Source organism: Eleginops maclovinus, chromosome 8 (genome assembly GCF_036324505.1).
Source record: "Eleginops maclovinus isolate JMC-PN-2008 ecotype Puerto Natales chromosome 8, JC_Emac_rtc_rv5, whole genome shotgun sequence".
NCBI classification, from domain to species: Eukaryota; Metazoa; Chordata; class Actinopteri; order Perciformes; family Eleginopidae; genus Eleginops; species Eleginops maclovinus.
In genome coordinates, this window is record NC_086356.1 from 10,785,411 (window position 1) to 10,804,010 (window position 18,600).

The 18,600-nt window shown below is 40.3% G+C and overlaps 2 protein-coding genes across 4 annotated transcripts; one reads left to right on the forward strand and one right to left on the reverse strand.

Annotated features, from left to right (window-relative positions):
• Positions 1–221: 221 nt before the first annotated feature.
• Positions 222–10,179, forward strand: nop14 (NOP14 nucleolar protein homolog (yeast)). Its single transcript, XM_063890154.1, is given in 20 exon segments — positions 222–406; positions 819–1,001; positions 1,760–1,894; positions 2,070–2,211; positions 2,544–2,692; positions 3,098–3,229; positions 3,359–3,481; positions 3,603–3,734; positions 3,854–3,926; positions 3,929–4,171; positions 4,388–4,518; positions 4,635–4,720; positions 4,833–4,968; positions 5,309–5,410; positions 5,852–6,005; positions 6,291–6,450; positions 8,606–8,753; positions 8,858–8,976; positions 9,065–9,220; positions 9,312–10,179. Coding segments are annotated over 19 exon segments (2,601 nt in total). The 5' UTR covers positions 222–406; the 3' UTR covers positions 9,409–10,179.
• Positions 10,180–11,288: 1,109 nt separating this feature from the next.
• On the reverse strand, positions 11,289–17,695 carry LOC134868932 (alpha-synuclein-like). 3 transcript variants are annotated; one of them, XM_063890338.1, is made up of 7 exons: positions 17,410–17,695; positions 17,225–17,248; positions 16,878–17,033; positions 16,661–16,690; positions 15,644–15,774; positions 12,301–12,372; positions 11,289–11,974 (listed from the first exon to the last, which is right to left on the reverse strand). In XM_063890338.1, exons 3-7 carry the CDS (start codon positions 16,996–16,998, stop codon positions 11,960–11,962), a joined length of 369 nt encoding a protein of 122 aa, XP_063746408.1. In that variant the 5' UTR covers positions 16,999–17,033; positions 17,225–17,248; positions 17,410–17,695; the 3' UTR covers positions 11,289–11,959. The 3 variants fall into 3 exon arrangements, with proteins under 3 accessions (XP_063746408.1, XP_063746406.1, XP_063746407.1); XM_063890336.1 differs by lacking the exon at positions 17,225–17,248 and having other exon boundaries at positions 17,410–17,692; XM_063890337.1 differs by lacking the exon at positions 17,410–17,695 and having other exon boundaries at positions 17,125–17,248.
• Between the last annotated feature and the right edge of the window lie 905 nt (positions 17,696–18,600).

Below are 18,600 nucleotides of genomic sequence, written 5' to 3' on the forward strand. Positions count from 1 at the left end.
TTGCAACTCTAGAATAAAAGTATATATATAATTTTTAAAAATGGATCCTCCACACTAAAGTTGATGTTATCCAAGCCCTCCAACATCTGTATATTGGATCATGATTAAGATACATGAATGTGTAAGCATCGCTACAGTAGTAAATGTAGCCTACGCATGTCCCTATTTGTTATAGGGATAAAGCATTAAGCAACGCTGGGGGCGCTGTCGGGAATCTGCCTCACTCTTATCTGCTTCCGTCTTGTTTTCCACTTTGACCTGAGTCCTGTGCACGCTGGAAATGGAAACAACGTGGAGAGTAAAAGAATAAAGTGCTATTTATTACATTTGCCGTTGGCAGAGGTTTCCTGTCTCATGTTTTATTCCTTCTGGATTAAATAACTTGAGTCCTCAATCTGGCTGAAAGGTAAACGCTGCTTCTGTGTCTGTTTGTTTACAACCGGTTGACTCCTCAAATGAAGCTAGCAAGCTATAAATTACCTCCAGTTTTTGCTTATTTGTAATATTCTCGTATTACTTTATCACACGTTTGCTTTTATGGATATGTTTCAGGCACATATTAAACGTATTGTTAACCAACATGACCCCAAGGCTAGCTGCTTGCTAACGTTAGCCAGTGTAATTATTAACCAGACTTAACTGATACTAAGTTTAGGATCACTTTTTGCACCATTATAGCAGAAACAATTCATAATGTCATGTTAGTCAGAACAGATTAAATTATGTTTTATATTTAGTTAGAGTTTAAACATTCAGTATCTCAATTATCATTGTGAAATGTCTGTTGATTTCTCAAAAACTCCTCTTCCCTGTTACAGATGGGGAAGGTGCCAAAGAAGAGGAGCCTTGCTGACAAGGTCCGTAAAACCAAGACCTCTACCGAGATCAAAAACAACCCCTTTGAGGTGAAGATCAACAGGAAGAAATTTGATATTCTGGGGAGAAAATCCAAGCATGATGTGGGTCTGCCTGGTGTGTCTCGATCCAAAGCCATTAATAAGGTAAGAGGAACTCTCATGTTGTTATATTTCTTACAGCTTAACCAGCTTCAATCTAAGGATCCTACAAGTGGCAGAATAAAAATAATACTCATTTTAATTTGCTTTTTTCCGAGCATTGTGCATTTATAGATCTTATGTTTTCCTATATAAACGTGTTCATTTGTGATAAATACCATATTTAACATAAGCAGCATAACACTAGATCATTACAATCTTTTATCTAGAGTGTTTGGTTATTTATTTGCCTCAGTGAATGTGAAATAAAACTAAACAGGGACATTTTAAACGAGGTAAATATATTTCAGGTGTTTACTCAGGGGAACAAATGTTTTGTGTTCCTTCTACCAACAGAGAATATTCTGCAGTCTGATGAAATGATATATAAATGATGGTTCTTCTACTGTAGCACTGTATCTGGCAGCCATGACGGGTCACAGCTCTTCATCCATTTAACACTTTCTGTGCTGTGAAGCCTGGTGCTCACAGTATCATGCTGAGAGAGGGATTTTCTACAGGAAAGGCTGAGAGCTTTGCAGGCACAGAGAGACCCATGAACAGAACTAAGAACAAGTTAAAGTGAGGTTAAAAGTTTAGGCTGCACATTTGATTCAATGTTGCTATTATTTATGGTTTTGTATGTATTTGTTTATGTTCTGCCGGTCAGATCTGATCAGTGAAGCTTGAACATTCTTGCTCAAAGGGACATTTCTGTAAGATTTTATGGACATAAATCATTTGCAATTGTTTTGTATTTGTAGAGAAAAGACACCCTCCTCAAGGAGTACAAACAGAAGGGCAAGTCCAGCAAATTCATTGACAAACGATTTGGGGAGTATGACACCAATATGGCACCAGAAGACAAAATCCTGAAGAGGTTCGCCATGGAGAGACAGGTCAGTGATGTCATGATGTGTATTTAGTAACATTACTCCTAAGGTCTTGTTTGTCCCTACCGTGTGTGTGTTTATTCTTTTTGCCTTTTGAAATTTACCATGAATCATTTGTTACTCTAGCAACAAAGTCACTATGTTTTCCAAACTCTCAGACAATTTCTGCTTTTTTGTTCAGCGTGTCCATGACAAGAAGGATTTGTACAACCTGAACGAGGAGGAGGAGCTGACCCATTACGGCCAGTCGCTGGCTGAGATGGAGAAATTCAATGACATTGTGAACAGTGATGATGAATCAGAAGAGAAAGGTCTTCTGTCAGGTGAGCATTTCTGCCATCCAAACACCAGATGACCAAAGCTGTTTCTGGAGAATCTTATAATTATTCACAGCATCTGTTTGTTTGTGTGTACCTCCTTTAGTCAAGCCTACCATGGTCAAACATTTTCAATATTTGTCGCAATTAGAAAAATATTTAAAAACTAAGTCAAAAATATTCTGAATCATACATTTACCAACTTTATATTATCATAACTTATTTCCAAATGGCATTTAATTTGGGGGTTATTCGTTCCCAGCCAACAACTAGATGTTTTAAGCCATGTTATACAGAGCTAGTACAGAATAGTGACACTATTTCCCTCTGTTTTCTAGCCGAGCTGACTGCGTCCCACTTCGGAGGAGGGGGCCTCCTCAGAAAGAAAACATCAGGGGATCATGAGGATGGGGGAGATGGAGGCCCGAGGGCCAAATCCAGACAAGAGTTGATTGAAGAGCTCATCCAGAAGTCCAAGCAGGAGAAGGTGAGCCAAGAACAGGACCTGTGATCAATTTGACCTGTTCATCCTGTTCCACATTGATATATGCCAATTATTATTTTTGGTCACTTACAAGTTTTGTTTCTGTAAATACAAAAAGTTCCGCAAATCCACAACTGAAAATAGTCCCAAATAAATGCACCATTTGCTCTTGTTTCAATAAATGTTGGTAAAATGGCTGTTGTTTACGGGAAGTAATTGCATTTTTAATACAAATAAATGAATAAAGTATTTATGTTAAACTGCTTTTTAAAGGTTAATTAGTAGGACCCAATGGGCCGATTAATCCACAAGCTAGAGAATTTGGAAGTACTGACACAACGTCTCCCATCAGCCTTATATCTTAAAAGCTCAGTCATCAGAGAATGAACTTGTTCCATTTGTATTCAGCGAGATAGACAGGTGCAGAAAGAGGAGTCACAGGAGCTGACGGAGAAGCTGGATCATGACTGGAAGAGCATCCAGGCTCTCATGGTGAAAAAGATACCCAGAGCGGAACGTGTCGAGGAGGAGAAGCCAAAGGTACATTTCCCCGCTGTGGGACAAATAACATATTTTGTTTAAAAAATTGATGTTCCACCGTGAAATGACCTGAACGGTATTAGTGGCAGAGCCTGATACTTCTTTGTTCTCTCTCGGTTGCATTTCCAGTTGGAACAGTATGACATGATGGTCCGAGAGCTCGTCTTTGAGATGAAGGCTCAGCCCTCGGAGAAGCTGAAGACCCCCGAGGAGCTCGCCCGGGAGGAGAGAGAGAAGCTGCAGAAACTAGAGGTATCTAATTTTGCATCGCAGGACAGCCGCTTCATATTTTTGTTTCAATACTTAAAAAGTTCTTGTCAATACTTTTGAGATCTTTGTTAAAATATATTTCCTGTGCTCTGTTTTTCTCCAGGCTGACCGACTGAGGAGGATGATGGGAGATCAGGTCGTGGAGAGTTCACAGAGTCAGACCCACATGTCTGCGGATGACCTCAATGACGGCTTCATCCTGGATAAGGACGATCAGAAGACCCTTTCTTATCAAGTAAAGGACAACGCATAGCTAAAAGAAGGGTCTTTTAGATAAAGAACCAGTTTATTGCTGGAATATTGTTCACCTTTTTTCTTTAAAGGTTTTTAAATTAATTTCTTTTGTGTGTCCAGGATGGAAAATGGAACATTGAAGAGGAGACTGAGGTAGAGAAGGATGGCGAAGAAGAAGAGGAGGGACAGAGTGAGAGGAGGAGGAATCTGAAGAGGGAGATGACGAAGAGGAGGAAGATGATGAGGAGGAAGAAGAAGAGGAGGAGGGCAGTAGTGAAGAAGAAGATGCACACTCTGACCTGGAGTCCGAGCAAGAAAGTGAAGATGAGGAGAGAGCACAGGAGGAAGAGGAGACCAGTGCCAAACCGAGTCTGAGCATAGAGGAGCTGAAGGCCCAGCAGGAGGCAGCGAAAGCAGAGCTCCCGTACACATTCACTGGTAATTATACACACAGACACGAATGTAAAAACTCACGGCTGAGGTAATTAGATGTTTAAAAAAAAGAAAGATTATCATTTCTTTTTATGTTGATGATTTTACTTTTCTTTTGAATGGAGTCGACCTATTTAATCATCAGACAGAGACGTATTGCATTATCTTAAGTAAATCTGAGCTGAATACCATCCTTTTTCTCTGTGTCCCCTCGTCTTGTAGCTCCAGAGAGTTTAAGCGACCTGAAGGATTTGCTGCATGGTCACACCCCCGACAACCAGCGCCTCATCGTGGCCAGGACTCAGAAAAGCAACCATGCTAGTCTGGCTGTCGGCAATAAGCTCAAACTGCAGGTACACCATAGAAGGCCACATATCTCTCTAATTGCGTTTGATTGGTCGGTTTTTGTAGCCAGTTTGAAGTTGCGTTTATTGCAGTATGAACTTTAAGTATTATCTGTTTGTTTCAGAAACTGTTAGGCTTCCTGTTGGAGTACGTTGGAGAGCTGGCCACCAGGAGCCCACCTGAACTCACCACCATTGATAAGCTCATACCGTGAGTTTAAAGAGTGGCTCTCCTCCGCATGCTTTACCTTCTGATTTCAAATAGTTTTGTCCTAGAAATGAAACGCACCTGATCATTCCTTCTGTAATCTCTCTTTCTGCAGAGAGTTGTACACTTTGTGTCAGATGTTTCCGGAAGCAGCCTGTAAGACCATGCAGAGCATCCTGGGAGACGCTGGACATAGCACGGAGGAGGTGCTTGAGGTCAAAGGGCATCTACCTTTCCCAACGCTGGACATGGTATGCATTGCTGTGAATACTGTTAACATATTGGATGTTTTCCAGGGGGTGGGGAGAAGATTCTGGCCTGTGAGGGGGTTGCAAAAAAGTAGAAACCAAAATAAAAGTTGTTGAATTTGTATTTGCATTTACTACAAATACTATTCTATCCTCGATGGATGTGTTATTCAAGTGTTTCTTGGCGACAACCTGAATTGTAAATGTATAAATAATTGTATTTTACTTGTGAAAACATCCTTTTGATATTAGATGAAATGTTGCCCTTGCTCTTGATGTGAAAAGAAAATATTTCTTCCTCAGTTTATGTTGAATGCAGCTTCAGGAGGTTTTTTTATTTCAGATCATCTACCTGAAGGTGACCGCCCTACTCTTCCCTACGTCAGACTTCAGACACCCAGTCACCACTCCTGCGCTGTTGTACATCAGCCAGGCTATCACCAAGGTACACATGGTCTTCAGTGTGTTTTTGTTGTTTGTTGTTTAGACCGTTCCCGCCTCAATGAGATTTCACAAATGCTCATTCTGTTTGAATCTGGCCTTTCTCCGATCATGTCTGAATTGATTCTGTGACTTCGAGTCCCTCACACTCTTCCAGTCCCGCCTCAAAACTAATCTTTTCTCCTCTGCCTACCCAAAGCCCCCCCTCCATCAATCCATGCCCATTGATCTGAGAAAAGCGCGAATACATTTTCTAATTATTATATTATTACAATTCCAGGCCCCAAAAGCTGTATAATGTTCCAATTTTGTTTTATTTTTGATTCTGCGACTGAAAATGACATGGTAGTTATGTCGAACTGATTTTCGTGCTTAAATTATATAAAAATCATTGTCGTTTGATGATTGGATGTTTTGTTTGCATTCCATGTTTGTGTGTCTTCAGTGTCCAGTGAGATCCCTACAGGACGTGACGTCAGGGTTAGTGCTGTGCTGTCTGGCAGTCGAGTACGTCTCTTTTTCAAAGCGCTTCCTGCCAGAGCTCATCAACTTCCTGGCTGGGATGCTACATCTGGCTGTGCAGGACAAGACCTCTCTAGGTACACACACTATCATGTTTAACAGCACATTTCCACATTTCTATCAAGCATTTGTTCTGCTTACACCAAAAAAGGATGGTTTACTAATTAAAGGAAGTTGATTTAATAAATAAAGACACTCGCCAAAAACAAACATGTCTTAAGTATAACCCTGTAATTGAAATACAACTCCACTTTTTATTTTGACCAAGTGGCTAGCTATTGATGAGCATGGGGGACTCTGCTCTCCTGCCCTGGTGCCAGAATTCCTACAATTTGATCAGACTCTGGACTTTTGTCGTGCAGGTTACATTTTGGTGCCACCCTTTAGGCAGTCAGGGAAGTGCAGCGATCTGCTGGTGGTGTCAGACACCGAGTCCTGCAAGAGCTGGAGCAAGAAGAGCCTTCCACTCTCTGCCACCCAACAGCTGGAGCTGAAAAATGACCTCGACAGAGATCACCACAGGTAGGAGAAATCTATTTTACAGTTCTTTACCACTATATACTGTAGCAAAAAAACAATACGATGAGACATTTTTTATCTTCTGTGTTTAAATAACTAACTAAGTAGGCTAACTGTACTCTTTATCTTTTAATATAAGGCTAGACATTATTTCAAGTCTATTCTAGGTAGGGAAAATGCTTGGGTGGATTAGTGGGGGCTGAGAATTTCTAAAACAAATTGTAGAGCTAAAACACTTGACTTTGGAATACCACTTGACTTTTCTCATCAAGCTGAGGTCCGTTTAGCTTTAGTTGATCTTACAGAATGAGGACTGGATTTTTCCCCACTACTCTATCATTTGAGAACATTTTTTGGAAGGGATGAATGGACTTGGAATAATTATTATGAACATTGAAGATGTATGTTTGGGGATACCCCTCTCTATGTACATCTGACCCACAGAGACCTGCACACATTTTAAAATACCTCAATTGGCCACTCAGAATCAAGTATGTACCATCACCATGTAATCACAGGAGTGAACACTTGCTTGGAGACAATTATAGGCCCAGTAGGAATAGAGGGAGGGGGTTGAAGTGTGAGAAAACGTTTTGTCTTCACACAGCTTCTCACAATCACTTTGGACCAGAATATTACCACCAAAAAAAAGAAATACAAAGAAAAGAAGAGAGGAGGTTTGACGGATTCATTACCTTTTTATAAAATAAGTCAGTTATTTTGCCAACAAAGACAAATGCACTCATACAGATGTCTCGTTTAACCACTTGCTTTACATCGTTTTGTATTTATGTGCTTTTCCTGTGGTGCTGATGAGGATTGTGAGTAATTAACATGATAAGTATGAGAGCTAAGCCTTCATACTGTGTTCACCTGTACAGACTGTATGGCTCAGCGCTGATACATCCACTCGCGTGACTCTGATGAGTCGCAGTGTGCTTTCACACAGCAGCTGGTGTGTGGGCTCAAAGCAAAGCATGCAAACAGGCTGCAAGCAGACCATGATTATTCCTGGGAAAATACATTTTTATTTCTAACCAACAAAAAAGAATACAGTCACAGATTGTATCGGAGAGAAATTCTTTTATTTATTTAAATACTTTATACATCAAGTAAATAAAATACCTTTTAATCATTTATATATCAGATACAAATATTAAAACATTTTGTCTAATCATCTAAAGAAAGAATAGCCTAGTGTTCTTTTCAAAACAGCAGATGTTATAGTATCTTGAATCTAAATAAATCACACAGAGACTTAAATACCTCCTCTGTAAATCCATATCTTGCCCGGAGAGGTTTGATCCTCGCGGTTAAGAACACAGCGCTGCATGCTCCTCCTGCTCCTCACACCTGGGGGCCCGGCCATATTCTGATCCCTGCGTTTCCTTCAGGCCTCACAGTGACTCATGCCACACCAGCAGCTGTGTGTGTGTGTGTGTGTGGGATCTACTACATGTGGTAATTACTGCCAGGGTGAAGCAGCATCTGGGAGGAGTAGAACAGAGAACAGATTTACTGCATAAATGCCAAAGTGTGTCTTAATGTGTTCAAATGAATCCACATCTACTTGCAGACTTTGTGAGGAATAGATCTTGTACTAGAAACAGTAGATTATGCATTCTGTTAAGCCCGCTGATACTCACTCATGAACTCTGTGGTTATGTTTGGTCTGCTTGCCAACTTGTTCCGGTCTTAGATTGATTAAGCTTCTCTACAGACCATACATACATTTATGTTTCTTTGATAAAGAATCCTTCCGATTTGGTGATTCTCTAGTGCCACTACGAAGGTGAGGGTTTCATTTCTTGAATGAAAAATGAATGACATCCCGGTCAGACATGGTCCAAATTACACTTAAACTTATTGTGATCATGGTAACCTTTGAAGTTAGCATTTAGCTCACAGCCCAGCCTGATAGTGCTGACACATGTATTTATAAAGCATATTTAAAAATAACCCATATTGACCAAACATTACACAAATAAAAGAAACATAAATGCACAATGCTAAAGAACAACACATAGGCATAGGGGGTAAACCTTTGCTATGCTGAGTGCTATGGGTGTGCTAGTGCTGTTGCTAAGGAGGCTAATAACATGAGCCATTACCAATCGAAGGAACAGAGATGTTGATCCATGTTTTTGTGTCTCTGCAGGTTGATGTGTCTCTCTACCTGCCTCGACCTGGTGAAGCGCTGCTGCCTGCTCTACAAAGACCTCCTGTCCTTCACACATGTCTTCCAGCCAATCAGAATGCTGCTTTCCAAACATATTTCAGCCCAAGCGTTCCCAGAGTCCATACAGGTTGGTGTGAGAGATGTTAAGATATAGCTTAGTCTCTCTCTTTTTCTGTTTCTCTTTCAACGTATCGTATTGTCTTCTCACTGATAACGCTTGTTGTGTTGCAGGAACTTCACAATGAGATCCTGGAGACCATCAGCAGTGTTCCTGTGACCCACAGTCGACTGATTTTAGAGAAGAAGAAACCCATTCCTCTGAAGCTGCTCACACCCAAGATTGTTGAAGTGTAAGTGTGAAATTATTTGCCTGGTCCAGAAGCTGAGATAATGCCGACCTGTTTTAAATATCTAATCTGTTGCTTTAATATTTGTCAGGTTGGACTATGGAAAGAAGCGTGGCAGCACCAGAGAGGAGAGGGAGAAGGAGCGACTGAAGCACAAGTACAAGAAGGAGTTCAAGGGCGCTCTGAGGGAGATCAGGAAGGACTCGCGCTTCCTGGCAAGAGAGAAGCTCAACGAGGTCATGGACAGGTATGGACAACACCAGTATCCACGTGGAAGTGAAGCAAAATGTTCTTCTGTGAGTAAAAGCGTCTCACTGTTGACTCGTTCTGTTTTTCAGAGATTCGGAGAGAAAGAAGAAAGTGAGGGAGCTCTTTGGAAGCTTAGCCACTCAGGAGGGAGAGTGGAAGGCCCTGAAGAGGAGGAAGAAGAAGTAAAAGTCTTCTTCACTTCTCTCCATCACCTGTTTCGCGTCATATGGACATCCAACAGCCTGTGCAAGGTTGAATTTTGTGGAACTGGGAACTGTTTTGTACTAAAAGGATTCATTTTTAATCACAAGAGGATACATTTACCTTCTTTATTGCAACAAGCATTTTATACTGTCAAATCGCTGTCAGAATGCAAACAGAGTTGTCAAATATTATGATGTAGGCGTTGGATATGACGATCGGGATACTGTTGTTGGACGTGTCAGTCATCAGCGAATAGTGGGTTTTCTTTCTCTTTTATTCTCCTCGGAAACCATCCCTATAATGTGCTCGAATACAGAACAAATAAATGAATGTTCTTTCTCCATCAGCAATTGTTATGTTTTTCCAGTTAAGTAAATATTTAGGTTTATTCCAACCGTGATGAACATGTAAAATCATTACCAAGTCAAATGCTGCGGTAGAGAGTAATGCTAACCTCATGACTTGAACTGTTACATAAAACTTATGCATTGCGCAGTGGGCGTCTTAAGAGGAGAGGAGCCAGTTTTTACTTCACTAAATGTTTTAAAATGAGAATGAAACCACAGGCCCACAGCTATGTGTAGTGTCAGGGTAGATAGACATTGATATATATGCTCTATATGCTTCTGAATGAAATCTGGAGAAGGAAATGGCCTGTGGATCATGACCATCTTCTCCAGTACCACAGCACCATGTCATTTGTTGACACTAGGACTTGAGTACATTTTGTATAATTAAAATGATCTGAGTATGCATGGCTGCTATTTTCCACTTATTTCTCAGACAAAACTGTAGATAAATGCATTTAAAAAAGAAAAATGATCCAGTAAACGTAAGGTTACAGCCATTTCACTAAGTGTATAATAAATATATATAATAATATGCACCAAAACATCTACTCTCCCAGTCTGTCAGCAGCTTTCTGTTCCGGGATACTCTCAGCTCTGAGCTATGGGCAAAAAAAACCATCTGAAAACCAGAAACCATATTAATCCTATGCATCGTGTTGTTTTTACAGTGGCCGTCTCTATATGGAGCCGCGATGAACAATAACAACAAGCAGTCAGGGGCTACTCTGAGTCTGCAGGGAGCGTACAGGAAACACTAGTTGACAGGTTTATACAACAACAAGTGCAGGGCTCTCTGCAGGATTAATTAGTACCAATTTGAAGTGAAATGTAGGATTTAAATGACTCACTCTTGTTTCTTTGGGAGCACTGGTCTTTATATAAAGTGCTGGAGTGATTCACAAAGGTTTAAATCTGTAAGAAATAAAACATGGTTTTCTTATTGGGAAGAAAATTCAAACTAGGCCAAATATGTGGTGCAGCTGTGGACGGATGTGTAGTGAACATTAAACCTCAGTACCGTATTGCTCTTTCTCTCTCACACTATGAAGCCTCTGCTGGGTGCAGCACATCAAGGCCAACGTGTTCTTTCGTAATAACATACTGTGGCTACAAGCAGGATGATTGCTGCCTTTTAAGACATATTTTTCTCAGATGAAAATAACACTACATTTTATCACAAATTCCTATATTCTTTCCAGATATATTCAAATCCTTTGAACACAAAAATCTTGTGTGTTTACATGAGCTGTGTGTCACAACTAGCGTACAGACACACATTACTGTTGCTGGCTGTTCTTTAACTTAGTTTATCTTTAGATAATGAGAGGGAGAAGACTGCTTGACATGCACAGTTTAGGCAACAAAATGTTAAATTGTCTTAATTTAGGCTTGCAATGATTTGTTGTGTTTAGTCTACATTGAATCCAAATATCCTTTTTTTCTTGTCGAATGCGAGTCCTTCTCATGTCAACATTAATCTAAATGAAAAAGAAAACCTCAGCACCGTCACACTTCTCCTTTTTTACACATTTTATTAAACATTTAACTCCAAATAAATCCATATCACAGCGTTCAAGCAGAGTAAGTGTACATGCTCTTGATTTCCAAAAGTCCTTCCAATATGACATATTTTTGTTACAGCAGTGATAACTTAAAAAGTACAATATGAATGCACAAATAGCTTAGCACTTTAAAATAGTCCACCGCAAAAAACAGTGACGGTATACAGACAAAAATAGAGATTATCATTATGCTTCCATTTCAAACAGATTACTGTAAATTGGTAATTTATATAGAGACACTTAGGTGCTTGAAGTGGTACATTTTCATGATTGAGTTATTGACATAGCCATACAGTTGACAAAAAACATACGTACATGAAGGCAAACACATACACACTGTAAATGACAGCTGGTCACTTTGAGGACTGATGTGTAAAAGGCACACACATTCTCTCACACACACACACACACACACACACACACACTCACATATCTCTCTTTACAACATTACACATATACTGCTGTACAGACATACGTAACAACACAAACAGAAACACACACACAAACATTGGGCACAGACTCCATAAAGGACCAAAAACGAGGCACAACGGGACTTGGCAGAGCGACATGGAATGTTTCGATCATTGATCTTCGATTACGGATCTTTGCATTGTGAAGATCTCAGTCATCGTCATCCTGAGAAAGGAAGGATAAAAGACGGGCGCTGATATTAGTAGTGTAGTATACAAATATAACCCGATGCTCCAGTAGCTCCTTCAGCTTTATATGCCATCTTATTTTATTCATGTAGTACTCAGAATATAGTGGTGTGGACTTTAATGTCTCGAGGCTTCCGAGACAGCTTTCAAACATCCCCTTAAAATATTTGAATCTAACGGTTACAGAGGTTTTTAATGTAGGTCTTGTCAGAAAGAAATCATGTCATCTCACTGCTCTTTCTACGAGAATGAAATGCAGCTTAATATGGTCATTATTATTGACTGTTGCTATTAGCGTCTTACCTCCGTAGCATCAGCGGGCTCAATATCAACCGGTGACTCTGCCATGTCCTGTACTGCTAATGCTTCGTCACTCTAGGAAAAGACAAATAAATGTTAAATATAATACAATTTCTTTCTGTTATACATGACAGTAACTGACTTTGGAGTATGGGCAATAAGCATTAGCCTTTTTATTTCGTATTTTTAAAGTGTATAGAGATAACAAATATCAAAAATAACAAATAAGTAGATGAATCCATCATTCAGTTAACCATTAGTTGCACCCCCTAGACACAGATGCACCTCCAGACGATGAAAACCTGGAAGCACATACTACCACTATGCCATAATTTACGCAATTTCATACAACACGTTAGAATATAAACAAGCCACTCTTTCTTTGTCTACTAATACATTAAAAGGCACTCATTTTGTGACGAACATTATGATTGCTGGCCCTTCTGACTGAGTGGGATGCTGAGAAAGGGACATGAAGCGCTAATGAAGGGGAGGGGAGGTGGAGGTGTGTGTGACGTCTCTCCTGTCTAGCTGAAAGTACGCTTCGATTACACCATGCCATTGAAATGACCTTCCTTAATGGGGAGCAGTCCCAATATGTGACGTGGTTGACATAACCTTAAACCCTACAGCACCTTCTCCCCCTGCTGCTGGATTTAACACCACCCATCGAGCCTCCATCTGTTTACCCAGCAGAGCCAGAGTAGAAGTAGAACCGGAGGATGAAACCCTCTTTATTAATCACATACATGCACACAGCAGAGCACACACAGTGAAATTTGTCCTCTGCATTTAATCCATCTTAGTACTAGGAGCAGTGGGCAGCTATTGTGCAGCGCCCGGGGAGCAATGGGGAGGGGGGGGCATGGGAGGTGTCCGGTGCCTTGCTCAAGGGCACCACAGCAGGGCCTAGGAGGTGAACTGGGACCTCTCCAAGTAGCAGTCCACTTTTCATATTTCAAGTCTGTTCAGGGACTTGAACCGGTAACCCCACGATTCCCAGTCCAAGCCCCTACTGACTGAGCCACTGCTGGAGAGAGATGTGTGCTTGTGTAAACACACTGACAAATCAACACCAATGTGTCTGCTGTGGCCAGATTAAACTTTGGCTAAAGTCAAACCCGAAAATATATCTGTGCAAACTGTCTTATGAAGCAAAATCAACATAAAACCTCGCCTCCAATCTGAATTGTTTCAGAGCAGAAATTGCTTTCTGGGGATCTCAAATTCAGCAGCTCCTTTTATTGCATGTTGCTGAAAAGATCCAAGCATTAAGACGTGTTGTTTTATTAAGACCATTTTCTATTTTCTGCCTCCTCTGCTCCCAGCCAGTCTAGCTTCCACTCTCTGGCTCATTGTCATTTCCCTCTCCTTCTACCTTTCTGGCCCTTTCTGTCTCCTGAAATGAGTCACCAGCAGCTGCTGAACCGGAGAAACAACTAAATGAGATTAATCAAACACCTTCGTTTTGTGAGTGTGTGTGTGTGAGTGTGTCTGTGTGTGTGTGTGTGTGTGTGTGTGTGTGTGTGTGTGTGTGTGTGTGTGTGTGTGTGTGTGTGTGTGTGTGTGTGTGTGTGTGTGTGTGTGTGTGTGTGTGTGTGTGTGTGTGTCAGTCAGTCACAGGAGACAATCTTTGATGGGCCCTCTCAACCCGGCATCAATTTTTAAAAATGAAATCAATATTAATGAAGTTTAATGGCTGCACCGCCTGGGAATAAAGGATAAATGAGCTCAATCTGCTGCTGTCTGCATGTCAATCTCCCGCTGCGAACACCAGGATTCAGTTTTTATGTGTGTATTCATTCCTCCATCAGTCAGTCCACTCTTGGTCTGCTTGTCCGTCTGTCTGTCTGTCGGAATTGCCTGCCAGCTCTGCTTGTCATGGTTTTTCTTAATGAGAGTGATCATGTTCCAGGTGGAGCTCCATCAGTGTTTTATCCCTCAGGGTGAATATCAACTATCTACTTGCCGATATAACACAACCGCTCATGAGGACAAAATAATTTGATGGATGTTTGTGGGAAATACAACAAGCTTCTTTTGATAATGAAATCAAATGCCGGCAATGAAGGATGAAAGCAGTAGTGAAGAATGATTTAATCGGTTCAATGAAAGAACTATGGTCATTTATTTGTTATCTAATCTGATCTTTTCACAAGGTCCTTTTCACTCAGAACAGCGAATTAAAGCAGAGCTGAAGAAATGTGTGTGCTGTTATCTCTTGGTGCTTAAATTGTATTTCATCGCTAATTAGGGGACCGAGATGAAGCACCACAACAAACATTCAATAAAGTGATGCTGTTGCCCAGGGAGAAATTTAGCTTGCTTATCAATTCCTGCTCCTCTCAGCAACCTTATGACAAAAAAGAGGGTATTCACAGGAAAATTAAGTATTCTTATGATTTTTTTCAAGCCATTTTTATCGAGATACAAACCATGGGGAAATGTTACTGCTATAGTTTTTCAACAAAAGAGCGTAAAAAAACAGAGCATGAGGGCCAAGTGTTCCTCTATTTAATGGGATTTTGTTTAGGGATGTTGTACACAATGGGATCTTTGCACAAAGGTGATGTTTGACACACCTGTTGAATGGAATTTCTCACAAAACATTTACTTCAAATATGTGCACTGTTAACTACCATGTTTACTTGCAGTATTATTTTTTGTAAGCCATCGACAGCCCTAAATTCCCAGTAAAAAATCCCATGAACAAAGACATGGCCGCAGTGTTGGCCCTGACCAAAAAGTCTACAATAACAGCAACAAATCTTTAGAGAAAGGCGAGGGTAAAAAAGAAAAGTGGAACATATATATTTGTTTGGATTTGAGTTGTGTTACAGAAGCAAATTGTTTGCTACAATAAACTGTCATCACCTCCTCCTCCAACAATGGCCAGGCTGACAAGATGAACAAAGCAGGAAAGCTAACAATATGTAGCAGCTTTCATTACAGATGCCACACAGGCGATATGAGAAGTGACAACAAATGACTCAAGGTTAGGAGGCCATCTTGTTCACGGTGAAGATTTCTAGCCAGCTGACAGCCACGGTCAGGAAATGGAGGGATGTTCTGTAATGCAAACTTTAAAGATGTGCTACATATTGTAAATCAATGTATCTCTATAGAAGTTCAAGCATTCAGCTAGTGTGTAAGTATGGAAGTAATGATTGGGGAGATATTATAAGTCAGAATATTTCACCTAATGAGGTACCATTATGGCGATTGGGTCTATCACTGAGTCTCACTTATCTCCATATGTACCACTAAAACAAAGATTTATGAAATTATTATTTCTAAATGTCAATGATTTTTTTCAGTTGAGATCAAAAAACAGTATCTTTCTTACTTGTTTGGCAGGATCCTTCTTGACCAATCCGGTGGCAGCAGCAATGTTGCCTGCACCCTCTACAGTTTTGTGGGCCACAGCGGTTACCCCAGTAACCATGGCTCCACCCACCTGAGACACTCCAGACACAGCTGAAGAAGAAGAAGAAGAAGAAGAAGAAGAAGAAGAAGAAGAAGAAGAAGAAGAAGAAGAAGAAGAAGAAGAAGAAGAAGAAGAAGAAGCTTAGCTTAACCCTATATAGTTATTAAAGACGTATTGCCTGTTCTGTAAAATAAATAAATTAACTGAGCAACTTCAGAAACAGCCTGAAGGCATTTTCCTTTCAAAGTCTTCACTGAGTTTCACCCCGCCTATTACTGTTTGTACTATGCATTGTTGTGTAATGTGGGATTTTGCAGGAGTGCATCTAATTTAACTTGTAAATCTTGTTACTTTTATTTAAACTTCTTGTTTTGACAGGAGATGTTTCTGTTAGTTATGGTTTGTTTAATCTAGCGAAGCTTCATTCTTAAAATAAGTTAAAAAACATTCTACACAGAATTTTTGGTGTATATGCTGCTTGATTGAGGGTCACAATCCCCAATGTAGGCTAATTGGTCCCACTGCGAACAAATATTCTCTCTCATTTAATGTCTATAAAAACACATTCTGTAAAATCACATTTCCAAAACACTCACTTTCACTTGCAGCTATGATACAACAATACTCTTCCCCTAGATGTCTATATTATCAAGTCTCCTGTGGCTTCTTTGCTCGTTATTTATGAGAAATTGCAAGGCATAGCCCATAGGGATTTTGGCAAGTTTTGTAGGCGGTGGAAATATGACGCTTACTCACCTGCAGAGTCACAATACAACTCTACTGACCACCTCCAGTGAGAATACTATTGTTTTGCTTTTATCTTAAAGATCTACTTCTAAAGACAAGTGGTTTATTTTGCACATTTATTGATTATTAATCTTTTTTCAGATCAGAATTCAACAGTTGCATTACGTCAGAATAGAAGTGCAGTGTTACCTGTTGTGACTCCATCCTTTGTTTTGTTACCTGAAAGAAAACGCAGGTGAAGCTCAATTAGTGAAAAAATATGAACATAATAGACAGTAGTCTATAACACACGTGATAAAAATGCTTAATAGTCAGAATCCTGCAATGATAATATAGATCAATACAAATCAACGAACACGGTTTTAAAGGTTTACCATGATCAATCAAATCAACTGCCAGTACCCACCAACAAACATAACCCCATCTTTCGTCATCTCGGCTGCTCCAGTCACTCCCTGCTTGGTTTTCTCCGCCGCCGCCACGACCCCATCCTTGGCTTTAGAGAAACCCTTCAATAAAGCGTCCATCGCTGCTGGATTGACTCCAAAATTAACACGCACAGCTATAGGGGTGTTAAAACAGACGCTATGAGAAGGCACTCCCGGGTACTTAGTATTACAACGTTTTGCAAGATAAAAATGCCACCGCCCTACTTTTGTCTGTAACAGGTTTGTCAAGCCAGTATCGCCGTCAGAAATAGCTGAGCAAATGAGCCTATAAGCAGCCCTGCCTCTGAAGCTGCTGAAATCCCACCTGTAGGATCTGGTTACAGCCCCACTGAAAAAACCATGAATGAAACTAACCATTAAAAAAAACTGACCTAGTATTATGTTCCAATGTGATAGAGAGAAATAAAGTAATGCTTGAGCTGATATTCCCAGATAATTGATTTAAAAAAAGGCGTATATTGGATTTAAATAGAAATGTGGCTCACGCACCTGTTCGCTTTCACTTCCTCTACGACGAGAATGTGATGAGTCTTCCGGGATGACAGCAGAGATTCTCCCAAAGGGCAGTAAAACCGGTTTATCGTCTCCAAACTACAACTAGCCTACTCTAAAACACGAAGGACGTGTCTGTGGTGCCTCCCAAGCAGACAGACGGACACAGACAGAAAGGGACAGACAGACCTCCACAGGTTTGACAGACGCCTCCTCCTACACGATGGAGAAGAGCGATTAAGACCCCGTGATGCTGATGCGAGAAGAGACGCTCTGCTGTCTGTCTGTCTGTCTGTCTGTCTGTCTGTCTGTGACACACACACACACACACACACACACACACACACACACACACACACACACACACACACACACACACACACACACACACACACACACACACACACACACAGATTACGTAGCTCTTTCTGTACGTGGGTTGCCCACAGCGTGTAGGAGTTCAGTGAAGTTAGAAAGATACTGACGGATTCGAACTTGACGGATCAATATATCTCATAAGCAAATCGTTGTGAAAACACAAATGAATTCACTAAACAAACCCCATTTTCAGTAAAATAACCCAATGTGAGCCTTCCTTTGAGGTGGACAATTTACATTGGTGCCTACAATAATGACGGGGAAGCTACCAAAATAACAGCTACCAAAAATAACTTCAAACATTAATGGATTATACTACTACTACTACTACTACTACTACTACTACTACTACTACTACTACTACTACTACTACTACTACTACTACTACTACTACTACTACTACTACTACTAGTTAGGCTATGCTTTTGAAATGATGTTGTTGAGTTGTCCTCGTGCCAGTACCATTGTCCTCAAACATCTTGATAGCCTTGTATTTGCTGTCTGTAAATAAAATATTAAAGAAAAAAGAAAGTCTGCCTACTGAATGAACTGCAAAGCCTGTATCCATGAGACATGGATGAAATTATTAAACATATGTATTTGGAAATTAGAGGAGAGTCTTGGAACTAGTGATTCAAGGCTTCACTTATTGGGAATTTAAAAATAATGAAGGTAGAATAATAATTATTTCCTTGATGTACACAGGATGATATGGTGAAAGCAATAAAACATAACGCCTTCTTGAATGTTACCCTTTGAACTGGACTGGCGTTGGCTTCTTTTTTAATAAGAAACCAGATGGCCTCAACG